The sequence below is a fragment of the Grampus griseus genome, assembly GCF_964374135.1.
Source record: "Grampus griseus genome assembly, chromosome: 4".
NCBI classification, from domain to species: domain Eukaryota; kingdom Metazoa; phylum Chordata; class Mammalia; order Artiodactyla; family Delphinidae; genus Grampus; species Grampus griseus.
This window is the reverse complement of record NC_138997.1, coordinates 30,231,505-30,252,982: the sequence shown is the minus strand read 5'-3', so window position 1 is coordinate 30,252,982 and position 21,478 is coordinate 30,231,505. Positions and strand designations below refer to the sequence as shown.

Below are 21,478 nucleotides of genomic sequence, written 5' to 3'. Positions count from 1 at the left end.
TCTGCCTCTCAAAATACCTTAGTGTGCTGTACTCACCCTTCTTCTCGTGATGATGTGAGATGACAAAATGCCTATGGGATGAGATGAAGTGAGGTGAACAATGTAGGCCTTGTGACGCAGGCTGCTATCGACCTTCTAACATATAAAGGAGGACCATCTACTTAAGGTGATCCTGGATCACTGAGCCATGAGGATGTTGATGGCTGGATATCAGGGGCAGACGATGTCAATGGCTAGGGATCCTGGGTGGGACGGCATGAGATTCCATCACAATACTCAGAACAGCGCACAATTTAGAACCTATGAACTGTTTATTTCTGGAATTTTCCATTTAATATTTTTGGACCACAGTTGACCTTGGGTAACTGAAACCTCAGAAAGTGAAACTGCGGGTAAAGGGGTTCTACTGTAGTTTAAAATGTATTTTCTAGAAAATTCCCCTCCCTTAAATTTGTGTAGTGCTTTACAGTGTTTCAAAATATCTTCACAGATATCACCACAGTTGATCCTCCCCAAAACCTTATGGGATAGCAAATTCCAAAACCAGAATAGGTCAAGGGGTCCTAACTGGATTCGTTACACCCCATCACTCCAGCCACCATTGTTCATAGCCTTGTTCTCATATTTTTAAATCTCATTATGTCTTTCTGCCGCAAATTTAGTAGTAACTTCTTCAATCTTTCTTCTAGTTCATTAATTCTCTCTTAATCTGTATCTTAAATGCTATTTATACCAAACACTCAGTTTTTCATTTTAATAATTACAGTTTTTACTTCTAAAAACCTCAGGTGGTCTTCAGATCTTCCTGTCATTTTTGCTTATCAAAATGCCACTTTTATTTTAACAGAAAGTAACAAGTACTGGAGAGGATGTGGAGAAACTGGAACCCTGTGCACTGTTGGTGGGCAATGTAAAATGTGCAGCTGTTATGGAAAAAAAAATTTAAACAGAATAACCATATGATCCAGCAATTCCACTTCTGGATATACACAAAAGAAGTGAAAGCAGGGTCTTGAAGAGAGATATTTGTACCCCCATGTTCATAGCAGTGTTATTCACAACAGCCAAAATGGTAAGCAATCCAGGTGTCCAGTGGCTAAGATTCCATGCTCCCAATGCAGGGGGCCTAGGTTCGATCCCTGGTCAGGGAACTAGATCACATATGCTGCAACTAAAGATCCCGCATGCCACAAGGAAGATTCCACATGCCACAACTAAAATCCGGCACAGCCAAATAAATAAATGTTTCAAAGTGTCCATCGGCAGATAAATGGGTAAACAAAATGGAGTATAAATAATGTATCATTATTCAGCCTTAAAAAGGAAGGGGATTCTGAGACCTGCTGCAATATGAATGAACCTTGCAGGCACTGTGCTAAGTGAAATAAGTCAGGCGCAAAAAGACAAACACTGTATGAGGCAACTTACATGAGATACCTAGAACAGTCAAATTCACAGACAGAAAGTAGGATGGTGGCTGCCAGGGGCTGGGGGAGGGGAGAAACGGGGAGTTAGGGTTTAAGGCATGCAGAGGGTTTGTTTTACAAGGTGAGAGCAGTTCTGGAGATGGATGGTGGCAACGGTTGTACAATATTGTGAACGCATTTAATACCACTGAACTGTACGGTTAAGATGGTAAATTGTAGGTTCTGCGTATTTTACTACAATTGAAAACACTTGTTAAGTGTGCGAGGCGATCAGCAATTCAGAGGACAGAGACCAGGAAGCAGAGGCTTCCTGCGAGTCTACCGCATGCTGACTTCTGACCTCTGCACCCGCCCCCCACCCCCACTCACTCTTCTCAGATTCCCCCAGGCAGCGCGACAGAATTAGAAATACAGAAAGTATTAAATAAAGGACAACTACTATTATTATGGTCTCACCATCATCCTCATTAAGGAAACAGAGAAGAAACTCAGGCTCAGAGTGCTGGACCCATGGTTACGCCCAGCACTCTTTCCAAGACTCCATTCAGAACCTGCGACCACGTGCCCTTCAGGTGCTTTCCTGGGAAATGATGGGTCCTTACTTGCCCTGGAAGTCACAGCCCCGACTTGGATGCCTAAGTATTTCAATCACAAGCTGATTTCTTCACCTCCATAAGGCACAGGTCTGGGTCTCAAAAGATGCTTTGACCAGTACAACCTCTGAGGACAGTTTTTACAACAAGTACCGCCCTACGAGTAGACAAAGGCCACTGAACAGAAGTGTCCGCCCCCTGGGCTCAGTCTCCCCTGGTGACCCAGAGCTGGGACGCCGGGCCAGGCTTCCAGGTCCACTGCAAAAGACAGCTGCTTTCCATGCCATCAAAGAAGCAGCATTCAAGAGTCTAACATTTAAATATAATCAGGATTTACCCTTGTTGGAGGCAAAGTCTGGTTTTGGGCAGTAAAAAAGGCTATAATGAGTTGCTCTGATGGATTTCATTCAGGCCTGCTAATGCACTGTCACATCAGTAGAGACTTGATGGGAAGCAAATGTAATCCTTTTAGGACAGATAACTAATGCTCTCCCGGTCTCCCCAGGGTGTTTCTTTATGAGCGGATTTATTCTTTGCTAATGCCCTAAGATTAGTTATTGATGACCTGATCTAAACCCCTAAAAAGTCCGAAAGCTCTCTTTAAACTAAAAAAATTAATAGGTGATACTCTCCCATAAAAGAGTGACTCCGTAAGGCCACCGTCGTTCCACCCACCAGCCCCCTGTGGTATCTGCATCGCTCCCTTTTGCAGGACACCACGTCTATACTGCAGCCTTCCTCAAACCAGTGGTTCTCAAACTTAGCCTCGCGTCAGAATCTGCTGGAGAGTTTGTTTAAAACACAGCCTGCCAGGCCCCACCCACCACCACAGTTTCTGATTCAGCACATCTGGAAGATGGCCAAGAACGTGTGTTTCTCACGAGATCCTGGGGGATGTCTCTGCCGCTGTTCCCAAGATCGCATGTCACCACCCCCTTACTTTTCCACAGCCACTTCTGTGGGAATGCTGGACATCCTCTTGGGATGCCAACTCCTCAGTAATTCTGCTCACGTCATGTCTAAACCCCAGTGGGGACCAGGGGCAGCCCAGATCTCCTCCCTCTTGCGCTGCTCTCAGCTCCTTCTGCCCTTCTTCTGCCCGAGGAGGGGTCAAAAACAGGGTCTAAGGAATGAGGAGGTGGAGGGCGTGCCCAAGGACCTGGTTGGCTCTTTCCTTTTTGTTTCCACACCACCAGAGGGGAGTGAGGGAGCACAAGCCCTCACCAACTCTTTTCCTTCACAAAAGGAGATGCTTCTCTCAGGGACCCTGAGAAGCAGAGGCAGGGGCAAGGCAGGATTGGGTGTTCCTGAGTTTCCTGCCAAACGACCAAACTAATGTCTTAACAGCACTTAGACTCTGACGCCTGTCTTCAGATACCAGTCCCTTCATGAAACCTTTCCCACCTGGACGTCTGAAGGACATACCTTTTCTGCCTTGTATACATGTATGTCCTTTTCAGTTCGTCCCCTCCATGCCTTATTCCCTTCTGAATTGTGCACAGAAAGTACTCATTAAATATTTACTGAATTTAACTGAAACATACTCACAGGTCAGACAGTGAGCACTGTACCATTTCTAAAGCAAGAGTCATAGAAATTATACATCAACAGCATTTAATATTTAGAAAAGTTGTTTTCAAAAACGAGTCCCCTAAAAATGTACTTCAGGAGAAAGACATGCAGCTACGGACCAGAAGAGCGTTCATAATACTTCTGAAAGTTTCCAAACATTCTACGTATTCTTTCCAGGAGCACATGTATGATATAATGCCTTTGGCCCCCTAAAAACTGTTAACAGTAAAACGAAAATTAACCTTGGGAAATAATGCATAAATTAAATTGATTTGCTCGATGATTTTCTTTCTTAGAAGCATGGCCCTTACTTCACTTACATTACCAAAGAAAAATGTAATAGCGATAGTGTAGAGCTTTCCTTTAAAGGGAACAAAAGATGGCAACTCACCTTAGAATTAGTTGTAACATCACATCTTCACAATGTAAACCGATGAGAGTTCTAAATAATGCCAGGGACACCACACAAAGCTGGGAAGCAAGAAAAATATCTCTTTCAGATATTGGAAGGACAGCTCTACTTCACACAGATGGTAAATAAATCAGAATTACAAAATAAAATGACCTTTTTTTTTTTTTAGCAGTTTTGATTAAGAAAAATGTAGAATTACCCTCCTAATAAAATGCCTGTGCTCATATTTCCAACTTGTAAAGATCCAGATAAATATGTTCCCTACAACTCCCCAATACACACACACACACACACACACACACACACACACACACACACACACACACACACACACACACACACCATCTCCTACTTATGTCATTTGTTTTCCTAGTTATTTTCAAATACGACACTGGTTATTTGCAAGACAGGGCTAACAGAAAATTGCATATACCCCAGCCATCTCTCTCTCTCCAGAGTCCTCAGCCCTAAGCCTCAGCTCCTCTTGCCTTATCTCTTGGCTTTGGGGCAAACATTCTCCCGGGTTCCATTTCCCATAGTGCTGAGGGACGATGTTATACCTTCCTAGGATGTTCATTAAAAAACAAGATTTCTTGCAGTCTCTGATTTCCAAAAAGGAAAGATAAACTGTCCAACAGAGAAGGTTCCCAAAGGTGCATTATAAAATCACCGTGCCTTTTGGGAGTAAGCTTTTGCTGCTCCACCAGGCCACTTAAGTCATTTAGGCTCTCATTCTTTGTACAGGAGAATAAGGGCGAGTCTGTGTTCTAGGCAGGACAGGTTTACAAGCTGGTCAATGAAATCCGTAACGGTGTTGTAGAGAAAGAGCTGTACTTGGCGTGCCCCAAAACATCTCTTGTGCTCAGGACAGGTCACACCTTACAGTTAGGAAGAAGCAAATACTTCATTCCGTTCCTTCCACGCCTTTGCACACGCTGTTTCTCTGCCTGGAATGTCTTCCTCTGTCTCCTCTGCAGGATAACCCTACTTATTCTCAAAGACTGACTGTAGGCATCACCTCTCCTAGGAAATCTTTCTTCTCTTTCTCCCAGGATTACCACTCAACACCCGCTTTCCCCAGTCCGAGTCCTCTCTATATGTTGCCATAGTAACCTGGGCAAATCACTGTCAAGGGTGCACAGCACCCTGTATCTGTCTTTTTATTACTGAGTCCAGGGAGTTCATTATTCTACATACAAGTATCTTTTCAGACACATGATTTGCAAAGATTTCTTCTTATTTTGTCAGCTGTTTTTTCAATTTCTTAATGGTGTCCTTTGAAACACAAAAGTTTTTACTTTTTTACAGATTTTAGATTTCTTCTTGAATCAGTTTCAGAAGTTTGTGTCTTTCGCAGGAATAAAGACACAGACCTACTAGAGAATGGACTTGAGGATATGGGGAGGGGGAAGGGGAAGCTGGGACAAAGCGAGAGAGAGGCATGGACATATATACACTACCAAACGTAAGGTAGATAGCTAGTGGGAAGCAGCCGCATAGCACAGGGAGATCAGCTCAGTGCTTTGTGACCGCCTGGAGGGGTGGGATGGGGAGGGTGGGAGGGAGGGAGACACAAGAGGGAAGAGATATGGGAACATATGTATATGTATAACTGATACACTTTGTTGTAAAGCGGAAACTAACACACCATAGTAAAGCAATTATACTCCAATAAAGATGTAAAAAAAAGAGTAAAATTTTAGTAACTATGAAAAAAAAAAAGAAGTTTGTGTCTTTCTAGAATTTGCCTGTTTCACCTAATGTATCCAATATTTTGGCATGCAGTTGTTCACAGTATTCCCTTATAATCCTATTTATTTATTTATTAACTACATTTTTTATCAATGCATACAGATGTCATTAACTATGAAGAAAAGAGAAGGCATATTTATTACAAAAATCAGAATCATGGTTATTTCTGCAGGAGAGGGAGAGGGTTGTAATCAGAGAGGGCTACCGAGGGGCTTATGAGGTGTTGGCAATGTTTCATTCTCCCCTGAATGATGATGACATGGTGTTTTCTTTACAATTAAACTGTATATTTAGGCTTTATACAGTTTTGCTCTGTATGAATATTGTATCTCATTATAAACTCTGACAAGGCATCATTCCACTGGGCAGAGGCTGCAATAGTAGTTCTCTATGTCTGGTCCAAGTCTTCCCATGGGTATAATGGATATAATCCTTTTTAGTTCTATAAGGTCAACAAACAGTAATACCCCCTCTTTCATTCTAGATTTTACTAATTTGACTCTTCTCACTTTTCTTCTTAGTAGTCTAAAAGTTTGTCAATTTTGTCAACTTTTTCAAAGAACCAACTTTTTTATGAGGTTTTTTGGTTTGTTTTTATTGAATGAAAGATTCTTTAAATTCTACAGTACTTTATAATTTTCAAAAGTTTCACACACATTGATTCCATATAATCCCATAATATCCCTTTTCCCCCCTACCCCTATATTGCCCTTCCTTCCTTCCCTCTCCCCACTGGTAACCACGTTTGTTCTCTATATCTGTGAGTCTACTTCTTTTTTGTTTTATTCACTAGTTTGTTGTATTTTCTAGATTCCCCATGTAAGTAATATTAAGACAGTATTTGTCTTTCTCTGTCTGACTTATTTCACTTAGCATAATGCCCTCTAAGTCCATCCAAATTTTGCAAATGGCAAAATTTCATACCTTTTTATGGCTGACTAGTATTCCATTGAATATATATATACCACATCTTCTTTAAACATTCATCTGTTGGTGGATACTTTGGTTGCTTCCATACCTTGGCAAATGCAAATAATGCTGCTATGAACATTGGAGTGCATGTATCTTTTCGAATTAGTGTTTCTGTTTTTTTCGAATATATACTCAGGAGTAGAATTGCTGGGTCATATGCTAGTTCTATCTTTAGTTTTCTTGAGAAACCTCCATAGTATTTTCCACAGTGGCTGCACCAATTTACATTCCCATCAACAGTGTAAGAGGGTCAAAGAACCAACTTTTGCTTTTGGTGATTTTCTATTGATTTTGTTGTTTTTCTAGTCTTCATTTCCTTAATTTCTGCTCTAATCCTTATTATTTCCTTCCTCCTGCTTGGTTTGAGTTTGCTCTTCTTTTTCCAGTGTCTTAAAGTAGAAGGTTAGGTTACTGATTTGAGATTTTTCTTCTTTTTTAACGTAGGTGTTTATAGCTATATATTTCCCTCTTGGCAGTGTTATACTGCATCCCGTAAGTTTTGGTATGTTGTATCTTCATTCTCATTTATCTCAAAGTACACTCTCATTTCCCTTGTGATTTCTTCTTTGACCCACTGGTTACTTAGGAGTACTGTTTAATTTCCACATATTTGTGAATTTTCTTTCTGTCAATAAATTTTAATTTCAATCCATTGTGGCCAGGGAACATACCTGGTATAATTTTAATTGCTTTAAATTCATTGAAAGTGATTATCACATGGTCCATCTTGGACAGTGTTCATTCCGTGTGCACTTGAAGAGAATGTACATTCTGCTGCTGTTGGGTGGAGTGTTCTATAGATGACTGCGCTAGGTCTAGTTGGTTTATAGCATTGTTCAAGTCTCCTATTTCCTTTTTCATCTTCTGCCTACTTGTTCTATCTATTATAAAAAAGTAAGGTGTTGAAATATCCCACAACGATTGTTGTATCTTCTATTTCTCCCTTAAATTCCACCAGTTTTTGCTTCATAAATTTTGGGACTCTGTTTTTAGATGCATATATATTTATAATTGTTGTATCTTTCCAAGGGATTGATCCTTTATCATTATAAAATGTCCCTCTTTCTCTCTAGTAACATTTCTTGTTTTAAAGCCTAATCTGTGGCTTATTAGTATAGCCACTCCAGCTTTGTTTTAGTTGCTGTTTGTGTAACCTGTTTTTTCTATCCGTTAACTTTCAATCTACTGTTATCTTTGAATCTAAAGTGTATCTCCAGTTGGCAGCAAATAGTTGGATCTTGTTTTTTATCTAGTCTGACAATCTCTGCCTTTTGACTGAATTTTTAATCTATTTACATTTAATATTATCATTATAGTTGGATTTATATCTGCCCATTTACTTTTTGTTTTCTATATGTCTGATATCTTTTTGTTCCTCTATTCCTATTTTACTGTCTTCTTTTACATTAAGTGAATATTTCCCCCATAGTAACATTTTAATTCCTTTAATGATTTTTTTTTTTACTATTTTTTTGAGTTACTAGTGGTTGCTCTAGAACTTACCATATACATCTTAATTTATCAGACTCTACTTCAGATTTATACTAAATTAATTTTAGTGAAATACAGAAATGTTACTCTTATATAGCTCTATTCCTTCTTCCCCCCTTTGTGCTATTACTGTTATACACATTACATCTACATATGTTACAAACAATAACACTGTTAATTATTCCTTTACCTTTTTTTGCATTTTTAATGGGTCTTTTTTCTGAAGTATAGTTGATTTACAATATTATATTAGTTTCAAGTGTACAACATAGTGATTCAACATTTTTATAGATTATACTCCATTTAAAGTTATTATAAAATATTGGCTATATTCCCTGTGCTGTACAATGTATCCTTGTAGCTTATTTATTTCATAAATAGTAGTTTGTACCTCTTAATCTCCTACCCCTATCTTGCCCCTCCCCTTTTCCTCTCCCTACTGGTAACCACCAGCTTGTCCTCTGCATCTGTTTCTGTTTTGTTAAATTCATTCGTTTTATTTCTTAGATTCCACATGTAAGTGATAACACACAATATTTGTCCTTCTCTGTCTGACTTATTTCACTCAGTATAATGCCCTCTAGTTCCACCCATGCTGTTGCAAATAGCAGAATTTCATTCTTTCTATGGCTGAGTAATATTCCATTGTATATTTATACCACACCTTTATCCATTCATCTGTTGATGGACACTTAGGTTGCTTCCATATCCTCGCTATTGTAAATAATGCTGCTATGAACATTAGAATGCATGTATCTTTACAAATTAGTGTTTTCATTTTCTTCAACTATACCTTTGCTTTTAAAACAATAATTGCACTTAAATAGACAGCCTTTGGAGAGAGGGTTGCAAAGGATTACACTAATGGTATAAGAGGATTTTCAAAGTTAATCAGAGCACCAAACTAAAGAATGACTACCTAAATTCACAACTGCCCAGACGTGCATTTCAAAACACTTATGGACAGAAATATGATCTCTAAATACCCAGACTTGATACACTTTGGTTCCCTGGCTTTACCTGAACTTAATTAAGCCCATATGTTCCCCTGTACCTTGTCTCCTCAGAAGCACATTCTGCTGGTTCTACAGAAGAAAGTGCCAACCCAGACAAATTGAGAAAAATTGTCCTATGAAAGGCAGTAACTCCCACCTCCCTGACAGAAGGGCTCCTGATAGCAAAACAAATTATCTAGTTCATCTCTTCCCAAATAGAAAAGTAATGGCTGCAAGAAAACAGAATATTCATAATTTTATTCCAAAAACAAACTCTCCTGAAATCTCTCTTGAGCTATAAATTCCCTTCCTCTGGGGCCTTCCTTACCCGAAATGGGGTGTTGATTCGGCTCGTGAGAGTATCTAGGATGTGGACGTTCTCATGCTGGTGCAACAGGATAAAACGGAGGAAGATCTCAAGTAGTGCTGGCTCAGAGATGCTACGCAGAAAAAGGTCCAGATATGCAGTTGTGGTCATGACCTCCTCCACAGTCACCTGGGACCAATGACAGAGTGAGCACAGGTGAGCATCCCCTCAATGCTCTGATACATGCCTCCTCAATGGCCCCCAGCCTCACCGCAGTGAACCCATCAAGGCAAGAACACGCCTGCCACAAGAACACACTTCAGAGCTTCATCTGAAGCCCATAACCTATTCACATTCCATAAAACCTCATGCTGCTTCCGCCCTTTAATTCAGTAAGGGAAAAGCAAAGGCAGAAAGAAGCAATTCAAGTGTTCCAACGACTCTAATTACCAGATGCAGTTCGAACACCATCAAGATTTTAGCGTGTAATCACAAAGGAGAAAAAAAGATAACAGAAAGTATTTCCATGGTCAGTAAGGGATTAATTATAAAGCTCAGTACAACTTGTTTCATTATTAGTCATTCAATAAACCTTTATTGGGACCTGCTATGTACAGGAGCTAGGAACATAAGAACATATTTTCTGTCTAGGAAGTTGGGTTATATATATGCTCTAGCAAACAAAATAATAATATAATAAATAGCAAATGAGAGGTCCAGACACAAAATGCTGTTGAACACAAGATGTTCAGATATGTTTCTGGAAAGTTGTAAGCCAAATTTTTATAACCGAATAATATATATATATAAGTATTATTTATAAACTGCTATAAGAGTTTACGGCTTATGAAGTAACTGTGACTTTTTTTAATAATACAGATTACTATTTTCTATATGGTGTGATTTTCCCACGTAGTAAAACGTTGATCTTTCAGGAAATAGAACCCTCTGAACAGTCAAGTTTTTCAAAGAGCTGAGGATTTGATCCTTAAAGCATCAAAATTTTAATTTTACACATGTTTATTGGGAATATTTTAAGAGCTAATATACGTTTCTTCATCCTCCTAAAAGCAGCATAGGGGTCATCAATTGCCTTGCCATCTGTAATATAGAAAGACTCAAACAGGGGTACGTGAAAATCACCAGGGAAACAGTTCAAAATTTCAGATTCCAACCTTATACCCTAGAAAGCTTAGAAATCTCCCCTGCCATAAGTCTAATGCACCTGATGCTAAATGAAACAGATGGTGATAATTTTCGAGTGATTACATCTTTTCTTTTCCAGTATTCCATCTTCTTTCTTCCTCCCTTTAAAAGCATTAACTGTCACTTTATCATACTGTTACTGGGCCATTCCTTTAAAAATCCATTCCTCTTCTCCTTTTCTGCCTTCAAAATCCACAAATCGGTTTAGAAACCACATCTCCAGACCTGCTATATAAGTGTAGATAGGCCTTGTGTGGATGCATCTGTGCAAAAAGGCTTAAATTACTTTTACGAATTTCTTGGTTCTTAGGGATGTTCTAGATAGATGCGTTCAAATAGATAAGATAATACCAAACCAGTTCTGTCTGTTTTCTTTATTCTAAGCACGGCCCCTATAGGACATCTGAATCCACTCTCAGAATCTATGGACAGCTCACCCGGCAGCACTGTGAGCGGCCCGAGCACTGCGTCGAGCCCTTCGCTCCCCAGCTCAGAGCCAATCCTGTGAGCCCTCAAACACTCAACACATCCCTGTGTCATCTGGCCAACGGTAAAGGGCTCTCTGTGGCCCAAATATAGCAAAGGAAATAGGTAAGCATCAACTGCATGGCAGATAAATTACCTCGAGAAGAGTGCTTCACGTGGGCTGCCCTGCTTCTGAAACAAACTGCTCCTATCCTGTGTTTTCCCATGTTCGCTAGCCCCAGGCTCACGGCACTTGTAATATTGTCCTGGGACACAAGCTGTGACTTTTTCTTTATTACTCCAGCGCAATGCAAAGAGCCTAGCGCGTAGAAGGTACTTAATAAGCGTTTCCTGAACAAATGACAATCCCCAAGGACCTAGCAATTTACATCTGTCAGAGTTGAGCTTAAGTTTTTAATTCCTCCCTCTTCTCTGCATGAGATCTGAAGGCCCCAGTGAGTGGGGATATTTCTTTATAAAGACCTATAGAATAACTGACGTCACCAGTATAGCTAAGGGGGAAAGCCTTTAGGCAAAAATCTAACTCCCTAACAATCTTGATCACTAGAAAAAAACTAGCACTAATCATTCCAAAGGGGCCTTGCATGTAGTTCCTGCAATACTGTTTTTTCAACTTACCTATGGAGTGCTGCTAAGCTGACACGTCACACAGAATTCCAGGAGCTGCCTCTGCATCAGTAATGCAGCATGAGTTTTTCCCCCCTTAAGTTACGCATGACCGTAATAAGCTCAAAAGCACAGCAATAAACTCTTTAGAATCTAAATCTCAGTCTTCAGGGCCTGGCATGAAAGAAGGGAATTAAGCATCTATTGTTTACTACTCTTAAGCTGCATAAATGAAAAGATTTTTTTTTTTTTAAGAAATCCAAGCTGTCATTTATAAGCTAAGAGGATTTAAGAAAGCACTTGGAGGGGCGGTATTTACATAACAGGCTATAAATATTAAAAGCCCAATTCTATTAAGCATCCAGTTGCAAAGTCTTTATAAATTGAGGTCACACTCATCTTAAACTAATACCCCAACCAAGAAAATCTGGTTCCATTCTCTATCCATCTCTTCCCTCCTCCATATGCTCAGAGCCCTTAGAAGCCTTTTATCCCAGAAAATCTTCTCCTGCCCCATTACCTTACTTCTCAGAAACTTCCTCTAATCCTCCAAATAGGTAACCTCCTTAGTGAGAAAGAGACTAGAGCCTAAGTGTGATCACTTGAAAGCTAACGATGAACCACCATGGGAAGGCGGCTCTGCTGGGAAGACTGTAAAACTCAGGTTCCCCTGACGCCCCAAAGAGCAAGTACCAGCAAAACGGGAGAGCAACCTCCTCCTCGTGGTCCAATTATGAAGGACAATCGGCTGTTGATGTAAGGAGGACCTTCTGCCTTATGGCTGACTGTCAATATTTATGGACCTGTTCTATAAAGAACTGCAGGTAGCTATGAATTTACATAGAAATTCTACTAGAAATGGTAAATGAGGTTCTACCACATAATATGCAATAATAAAGCTTAAGAATGCTAAAGCTTAGGAACGTTCTTTCTTCTTAAAGGCAGACCGCAATGGTGGCAATGACCTAAGGAAAACTCGGTTCCCACAAACAAATAATTATCCTTGACAAGAGAGGTACAACCATGAACCCAAACAGGATATCTGTTTAGGCACTTTCACGTGCTTCCTTGTCAGCCCAAGTTCTAGAATGGAGCTCTGACTCAGGTACTTAATTTTACTGCTATCCAGTCCAGTTTAGTCTATTCTTTGAAATCTCTTTCCTGGCCACCTTCTCCACCTCCACCAGCCCTTACCTGAGTCCTCCTTCATGCCAAACAACAGTTTGAGACCCAAAAGTGGGTAGTAAAATCAATGTATTGGTCCACTCATGGTTTAGACCAGATTCAAATGGAAAATATTAGAGTACACTGCACGTAGCATGAGTAACTACTGTTTTGTGAAACTTTGGTATATATATTTTCTTCAAACTATATGTAATACAATATATTATGTATGTGACTTCTTACATGTTCAATAAAAAAATACACACACACGCAAATGTATAAAATAAATTTCTGGCCATGAGTTACAGTCAAAACTATCTGAAAACCACTGAAGTAGTACTGCAGTAACCCAACAAATTCACAGTCCTTTCTGCCATCCTTTCCCCACCAGTTCCTTCTACTCCAGGCCATCACCCAGCATGGCCTGAATCTGGGTGAAGTGCATGTACAGTTGGGATCGGTTCTCTGAACAGAATTTACAGTCAGTCTACTCCTTTTTATTCGAGCCTAAGAGCTCCAACAGTGCATTTTTATTTTTTAATGAAAATTTCAAGTTTGCCAGAAATGGACAAAATAGAGGTTTTGTTTTCTTTGAAAAAAGGGGGTGAGTGGGAAGGGAGGAGTTGACACTGTGCGTCACATTCCACTTCTACAAAGTCAAAACTCTCTCAAAAGTGAAGGCTAGAACCAAGCCCAGCCGTCATGCCCATTTAATGCACAGCGCAGGAGGGAAACTGAGCATATAGACATCTTGACCTTTCTGTAATCAGCTCCAGTTGGGCAATTCCATTTGCATCTAAATTAGCACCAGAATCCTCGCTGTAATGGCAGGTTTATTGTCTGTCCTGAAAAATATATTTCCCACCTGCTAATTGGGTGTGTGTGTGTGTGTGTGTGTGTGTGTGTGTGTGTGTGATATCTAGTCACACTGGGACAAACAGATGGGTCCTACCTTCTGTCGCCCAGGGAGGTGTCAGCCAGTGGGATCAGGTGACTGTAGCACCCTCTCCAAGTTAGAAGCCACCCTTCCTTGGCTAGTCCTTTGGTGTAGAGGAGAAAACTAGACAAGCTAGGGTTCCTCTGGGTCCTCTGTGAGCCCTCAGCCCCAGCGGCTCCACCCAGAGAGCAGGAAACAAGGAGACCAGGGGTCCTCTGCCCACAGAAAGCAGCAGCGGGGAAGGAAAGATGAGGCTGGATTGCATGAAACAGGGGAACACAGGCTAAGACCCTTCCTGCTGCTGCCAGAGAAAGACAAGCTAACAGACAGGCAGGAGGCATGTCCACCCAAGTGCTGTCAAGGGCGGCAGCTGGATGGGCTCTTCCCATGCATCTCCTTCCCTCCAAGGATACAGAGCACAAGGAACATTCAGGAACAGAGGGAAGACAGTCACCCTGGTTCTCAGGGAGCGGCCCCACTGTTTCAGTCAAATTCAGGACAGAAAACATTCAATGATCCCAAGTCTGAAAAGAGTCTGCAGTTGATGACTGAAGCTCCCTCCTGCCTGGCTCCTTCTGCTTCTCGACCTGCAGGCACTCACTGCATTGACCACACTGCCAGAGGCAGGCAGGGGGCCGTGAGTGGACATAACATCCAAAATCCATAAGTGTGGCTACTCATTCCTAAAACACCTGAGGAAGGAGGAGATTACAGTGATGGCTACAATGACTTCAGCAACATAGCTTTAGGAAAAGATGTTAAAAATAAAGCCAGTCTCTGCCTCTTTTCCCCAGCATTTCCTCAATGTATCTGTAATACATTAAACATAATCATTAATTAAATCAATTAAATATTAATTGATTGACTAATTACCTATGATAGGGACTAATCTCCACCGGGGCGGGTGGAGGCTGGGAGCTCTTAGGTATGATAAACCTCTCCCTGGAGAAGTCAACAAATTATTTCTAGAGCCTTTCTTTTCCTATTCTATGTGTGTATAATCTGTATCCTACTACTTCATTATAATGTAACCTATCAGAGTATAATTCAATATATGATCCGTTATATTTGAACCACATCCAATAGAATTTTGTTATTGAAATATTCCAAATATCACTAAGAAAGGTATTTCATAGCATGGCTTTCAGGTCAGAAATAACAAACCAAATATATTTTAAAATAAAATAAAAAAATATATTTTAGCTTAGAAGCAGAGATCTGAAGAGTATTCCAATGATCATTTGATCCATCCCTTTCCTGTTACTAATTGTTCCTGTTACTAATTGTTCCAGAAAGATTCTTCTTAGTTGCAATACAAAGAACTACAAAGACAACAAGGCGGAAGAGTAAGACGTGGAGATCACCCTCCTCCCCACAAATACATCAGAAATACATCTACACGTGGAACAACTCCTACAGAACACCTACTGAACACTGGCAGAAGACCTCAGACCTCCCAAAAGGCAAGAAACTCCCCACATACCTGGGTAGGGCAAAAGAAAAAACAGACAAAAGAATAGGGATGGGACCGCACCAGTGGGAGGGAGCTGTGAAGGAGGAAAGGTTTCCACACACTAGGAAGCCCCTTCGCGGGCGGAGACTACGGGTGGCGGAGTGGGGAGCTTCGAAGCCGCGGAGGAGAGCGCAACAGGGGTGCGGCGGGCAAAGCGGAGAGATTCCCGCGCAGAGGATCGCTGCCGACCGGCACTCACCAGCCCGAGAGGCTTGTCTGCTCACCAGCCGGGGCGGGCGGGGCTGGGAGCTGAGGCTCCGGCTTGGGAGGTCAGATCCCAGGGAGAGGACTGGGGCTGGCGGCGTGAACACAGCCTGAAGGGGTTAGTGCGCCACGCCTAGCTGGGAGGGAGTCCGGGAAAAAGTCTGGAGCTGCCGAAGAGGCAGGAGAGCATTGTTTCGGGGGCAATGAGAGGGGGTGCAAGGAGAGGGGATTAAGAGCACCGCCTAAACGAGCTCCAGAGACGGGCGTGAGATGCTAAGGCTGCTGCTGCAGCCACCAAGAAGCCTGTGTGCAAGCACAGGTCACTATCCACACCTCCCCTCCCGGGAGCCTGTGCAGCCCACCACTGCCAGGGTCCCGTGATCCAGGGACAACTCCCCGGAGAGAACACATGGTGCGCCTCAGGCTGTTGCAATGTCACGCCGGCCTCTGCCGCTGCAGGCTCGTCCTGCATCCGTACCCCTCCCTCCCGCCGGCCTGAGTGAGCCAGAGCCCCCGAATCAGCTGCTCCTTTAACCCCGTCCTGTCTGAGCAAAGAACAGACGCCCTCTGGTGACCTACACGCAGAGGTGGGGCCAATCCAAAGCTGAACCCCAGGAGCTGGGCAAACAAAGAAGAGAAAGGGAAATCTCTCCCAGCAGCCTCAGGAGCAGCGGATTAAATCTCCACAATCACCTTGATGTACCCTGCATCTGTGGAATACCTGAATAGACAACAAATCAGTCCAAAATTGAGGTGGTGGACTTCGGGAGCTACGACATATATTTTTTTCCTTTTTCTCTTTTTGTGAGTGTGTATGTGTATGCTTCTTCGTCTGATTTTGTCTGTATAGCTTTGTTTTTATTTGTCCTATGGTTCTGTCTGTCCGTTTTTTGGGGGTTTTTTAGTATAGTTTTTAGCGCTTGTTGTCATTGGTGGATTTGTTTTTTGGTTTGCTTGCTCTTCTTTCTTTTTTTTATTACTTTTTAATTTTTTATTTTTAATAATTATTTTTTATTTTAATAACTTTGTTTTATTTTATTTTTCTTTCTTTTTCCTCTCCCTTTTCTTGTGAGCCATGTGGCTGACAGGGTCTTGGTGCTCCCGCCAGATGTCAGGCCTGAACTTCTCAGGTGGGAGAGCCGAGTTCAGGACATTGGTCCACCAGACACCTCCCAGCTCCACGTAATATCAAACAGCGAAAGCTCTCCCAGAGATTTCCATCTCAACACTAAGACCCAGCTCCACTCAACGACCAGCAAGCTACAGTGCTGGACACCCCATGCCAAACAACTAGCAAAACAGGAACACAACCCCACTGATTAGCAGACAGGCTGCCTAAAATCATAATAAGGTCACACACACCCCAAAACACACCACCAGATGCAGTTCTGCCCACGAGAAAGACAAGATCCAGTATCATCCACCAGAACACAGGCACTAGTCCCCTCCACCAGGAAGCCTACACAACCCACTGAACCAATCTTACCCACTGGGGGCGGACTTCCAAAAACAAAGGGAACTACGAACCTGCAGGCTGCGAAAAGGAGACCCCAAACACAGTAAGTTAAGCAAAATGAGAAGACAAACACACAGCAGATGAAGGAGCAAGGTAAAAACCAACCAGACCAAACAAATGAAGAGGAAATAGGCAGTCTGCCTGAAAAAGAATTCCAAGTAATGACAGTAAAGATGATGCAAAATCTTGGAAATGGAGAAAATACAAAAAACATTTAACAAGGGCCTAGAAGAACTAAAGAGGAAACAAACAATGATGAACAACACAATAAATGAAATTAAAAATTCTCTAGAAGGAATCAATAGCAGAATAACTGAGGCAGAAGAATGGATAAGTGACCTGGAAGATAAAAGAGTGGAAATAACGACTGCAGAACAGAATAAAGAAAAAAGAATGAAAAGAATTGAGGACAGTCTCAGAGACCTCTGGGATAATAGTAAACACACCAACATTCGAATTATACGGGTCCCAGAAGAAGAAGAGAAAAAGAAAGCGACTGAGAAAATATTTGAAGAGATTGTAGTTGAAAACTTTCCTAATATGGGAAAGGAAATAGTTAATCAAGTCCAGGAAGCACAGAGAGTTCCATACAGGATAAATCCAAGGAGAAACACGCCAAGACACATATTAATGAAACTATCAAAAATTAAATACAAAGAAAAAATATTAAAAGCAGCAAGGGAAAAACAACAAATAAAATACAAGGGAATCCCCATAAGGTTAATAGCTGATCTTTCAGCAGAAACTCTCCAAGCCAGAAGGGAGTGGCAGGACATCTTTAAAGAGATGAAAGGGAAAAACCTACAACCAAGATTGCTCTACCCAGCAAGGATCTCAATCAGATTAAACAGAGAAATTAAAACCTTTACAGACAAGCAAAAGCTAAGAGAATCCAGCACCACCAAACCAGCCTTAAATGCTAAAGGAACTTCTCTAGGCAGGAAACACAAGAGAAGGAAAAGACCTGCAATAACAAACCCAAAACAATTAAGAAAATGGAAATAGGAACATACATATCGATAATTACCTTAAATCTAAATGGATTAAATGCTCCAACCAAAAGACACAGACTGGCCGAATGGATACAAAAACAAGACCCATATATATGCTGTTTACAAGAGACCCACTTCAGACCTAGGGACACATACAGACTGAAAGTGAGGGGATGGAAAAAGATATTCCATGCAAATGGAAATCAAAAGAAAGCTGGAGTAGCAATTCTCATATCAGACAAAATACACTTTAAAACAAAGACTATTACAAGAGACAAAGAAGGACACTACATAATGGTCAAGGGATCAATCCAAGAAGAAGATATAACAATTGTAAATATTTATGCACCCAACATAGGAGCACCTCAATACATAAGGCAAATTCTAACAGCCATAAAAGAGGAAATCAAGAGTAACACAATCATAGTAGGGGACCTTAACACCCCACTTTCACCAATAGACAGACCATCCAAAATGAAAATAAATAAGGAAACACAAGCTTTAAATGATACACTAAAGAAGATGTACTTAATTGATATTTATAGGACATCCCATCCAAAAACAACAGAATACACTTTCTTTTCAAGTGCTCATGGAACACTCTCCAGGATAGATCATACCTTGGGTCACAAATCAAGCCTTGGTTAATTTAAGAAAATTGAAATCACATCAAGTATCTTTTCCAACCACAACGCTATGAGACTAGATATCAATTACAGGAAAAACATCTGTAAAAACTACAAACACAGGGAGGCTAAACAATACACTACTTAATAACCAAGAGATCACTGAAGAAATCACAGAGGAAATCAAAAAATACCTAAAAACACATGACCATGAAAACACAATGACCTAAAACCTATGGGATGGAGCAAAAGCAGTTCTAAGAGGGAAGTTTATAGCAATACAATCCTACCTCAAGAAACAAGAAACATCTCAAACAGACAACCTAACCTTACACCTAAAGCAATTAGAGAAAGAAGAACAAAAAAACCCCAAAGTTAGCAGAAGGAAAGAAATCATAAAGATCAGATCAGAAATAAATGAAAAAGAAATGAAGGAAACAATAGCAAATCAGTAAAACTAAAAGCTGGTTCTTTGAGAAGATAAAGAAAATTGATAAACCATTAGCCAGACTCATCAAGAAAAAAAGGGAGAAGTCTCAAATCAATATAATTAGAAATGAAAAAGGAGAAGTAACAACTGACACTGCAGAAATACAAAGGATCATGAGAGATTGCTATAAGCAACTCTGGCAATAAAATGGAGAACCTGGAAGAAACAGACAATTCTTAGAAAAGCACAACCTTCCAAGACTGAACCAGGAAGAAACAGAAAATATAAACAGACCAAGCACAAGCACTGAAATTGAGACTGTGATTAAAAATCATCCAACAAACAAAGGCCCAGGACCAGACGGCTTCACAGGCGAATTATATCAAACATTTAGAGAAGAGCTTACACCTATCTTTCTCAAACTCTTCCAAAATATAGTACAGGGAGGAACACTTCCAAATTCATTCTATGAGACCACCATCACCCTGATACCAAAACCAGACAAAGAAGTCACAAAGAAAGAAAACTACAGGCCAATATCACTGATAAACATAGATGCAAAAATGCTCAACAAAATACTAGCAAACAGAATCCAACAGCACATTAAAAGGATGATACACCATGATCAAATGGGGTTTATCCCAGGAATGCAAGGATTCTTCAATATACACAAATAAATCAATGTGATACACCATATTAACAAACTGAAGGAGAAAAACCATATGATCATCTCAATAGATGCAGAAAAAGCTTTCAACAAAATTCAACACCCAATTATGATAAAAACCCTCCAAAAAGTAGGCATAGAGGGAACTTACCTCAACGTAATAAAGGCCATATATGACAAACCCACAACCAACATCGTTCTCAATGGGGAAAAACTGAAACCATTTTCACTAAGATCAGGAACAAGACAAGGTTGCCCACCCTCACCACTATTATTCAACATCGTTTTGGAAGTTTTACACACAGCAATCAGAAGAAGAAAAAGAAAGAAAAGGAATCCAAATTGGAAAAGAAGAAGTAAAGCTGTCACTGTTTGCAGATGACATGATACTAAACCCAGAGAATCCTAAAGACGCTACCAGAAAACTACTAGAGGTAAACAATGAATTTGGTAAAGCAGCAGGATACAAAATTAATGCACAGAAATCTCTGGAATTCCTATATATTAATGATGAAAAATATGACAGAGAAATTAAGGAAACGCTCCCACTTATCACTGCAACAAAAAGAATAAAATGCCTAAGAATAAACCTACCTAAGGAGACAAAAGACCTGTATGCAGAAAACTATAAGACACTGATGAAAGAAATTAAAGATGATACCAACAGATGGAGATATACACCATGTTTTTGGATTGGAAGAATCAACATTGTGAAAATGACTAAAATACCCAAAGCAATCTACAGATTGCAATCCCCATCAAACTACCAATGGCATTTCTCACAGAACTAGAACAAAAAATTTCACAATTTGTATGGTAACACAAAAGACCCTGAATAGCCAAAGCAATCTTAAGAAAGAAAAACGAACTGGAGGAATCAGGCTCCCTGACTTCAGACTATACTACAAAGCTACAGTAATCAAGACAGTATGGTACTGGCACAAAAACAGAAATATACATCAATAAAAAGGATAGAAAGCCCAGAGATAAACCCACACACATATGGTCACCTTACTTTTGATAAAGGAGGCAAGAATATACAACGGAGAAAAGACAGCCTCTTCAATAAGTGGTGCTGGGAAAACTGGACAGCTACATGTAAAAGAATGAAATTAGAACACTCCCGAACACCATACACGAAAATAAGCACAAAATGGCTTAAAGAAGGGCTTCCCTGGTGGCGCAGTGGTTGAGAGTCTGCCTGCCGATGCAGGGGACACGGGTTCGTGTCCCAGACCGGGAGGATCCCACATGCCGTGGAGCGGCTAGGCCCGTGAGCCATGGCCGCTGGGCCTGCGCATCTGGAGCCTGTGCTCCGCAACGGGAGAGACCACAACAGTGAGAGGCCCGCGTATCGCAAAAAAAAAAAAAAAAAGGATTAAAGACCTAAATTTAAGGCCAGACACTATCGAACTCTTAGAGGAAAACATAGGCAGAACATTCTATGACATAAATCACAGCAAGATCCTTTTTGACCTACCTCCTAGAGAAATGGAAATAAAAACAAAAATAAACAAATGGGACTTAATGAAACTTAAAAACTTTTGCACAGCAAAGGAAACCATAAACAAGATGAAAAGACAACCCTCAGAATGGGAGAAAATATTTGC

The 21,478-nt window shown here is 40.7% G+C and overlaps 1 protein-coding gene across 5 annotated transcripts in view; it reads right to left on the bottom strand.

Moving 5' to 3' along the window:
- Nucleotides 1–21,478, bottom strand: part of FHIP1A (FHF complex subunit HOOK interacting protein 1A) — a 271,128-nt gene that overhangs the window by 25,944 nt on the left and 223,706 nt on the right. For all 5 annotated transcript variants that reach the window (XM_082652865.1, XM_082652864.1, XM_082652863.1 and 2 more), the window contains 2 exons: nt 9,543–9,710; nt 3,984–4,063 (listed from right to left, as the gene is read on the bottom strand). In XM_082652865.1, coding sequence (XP_082508991.1) covers nt 3,984–4,063; nt 9,543–9,710 — 248 coding nt within the window. The remainder of the gene's footprint in view (nt 1–3,983; nt 4,064–9,542; nt 9,711–21,478) is intronic.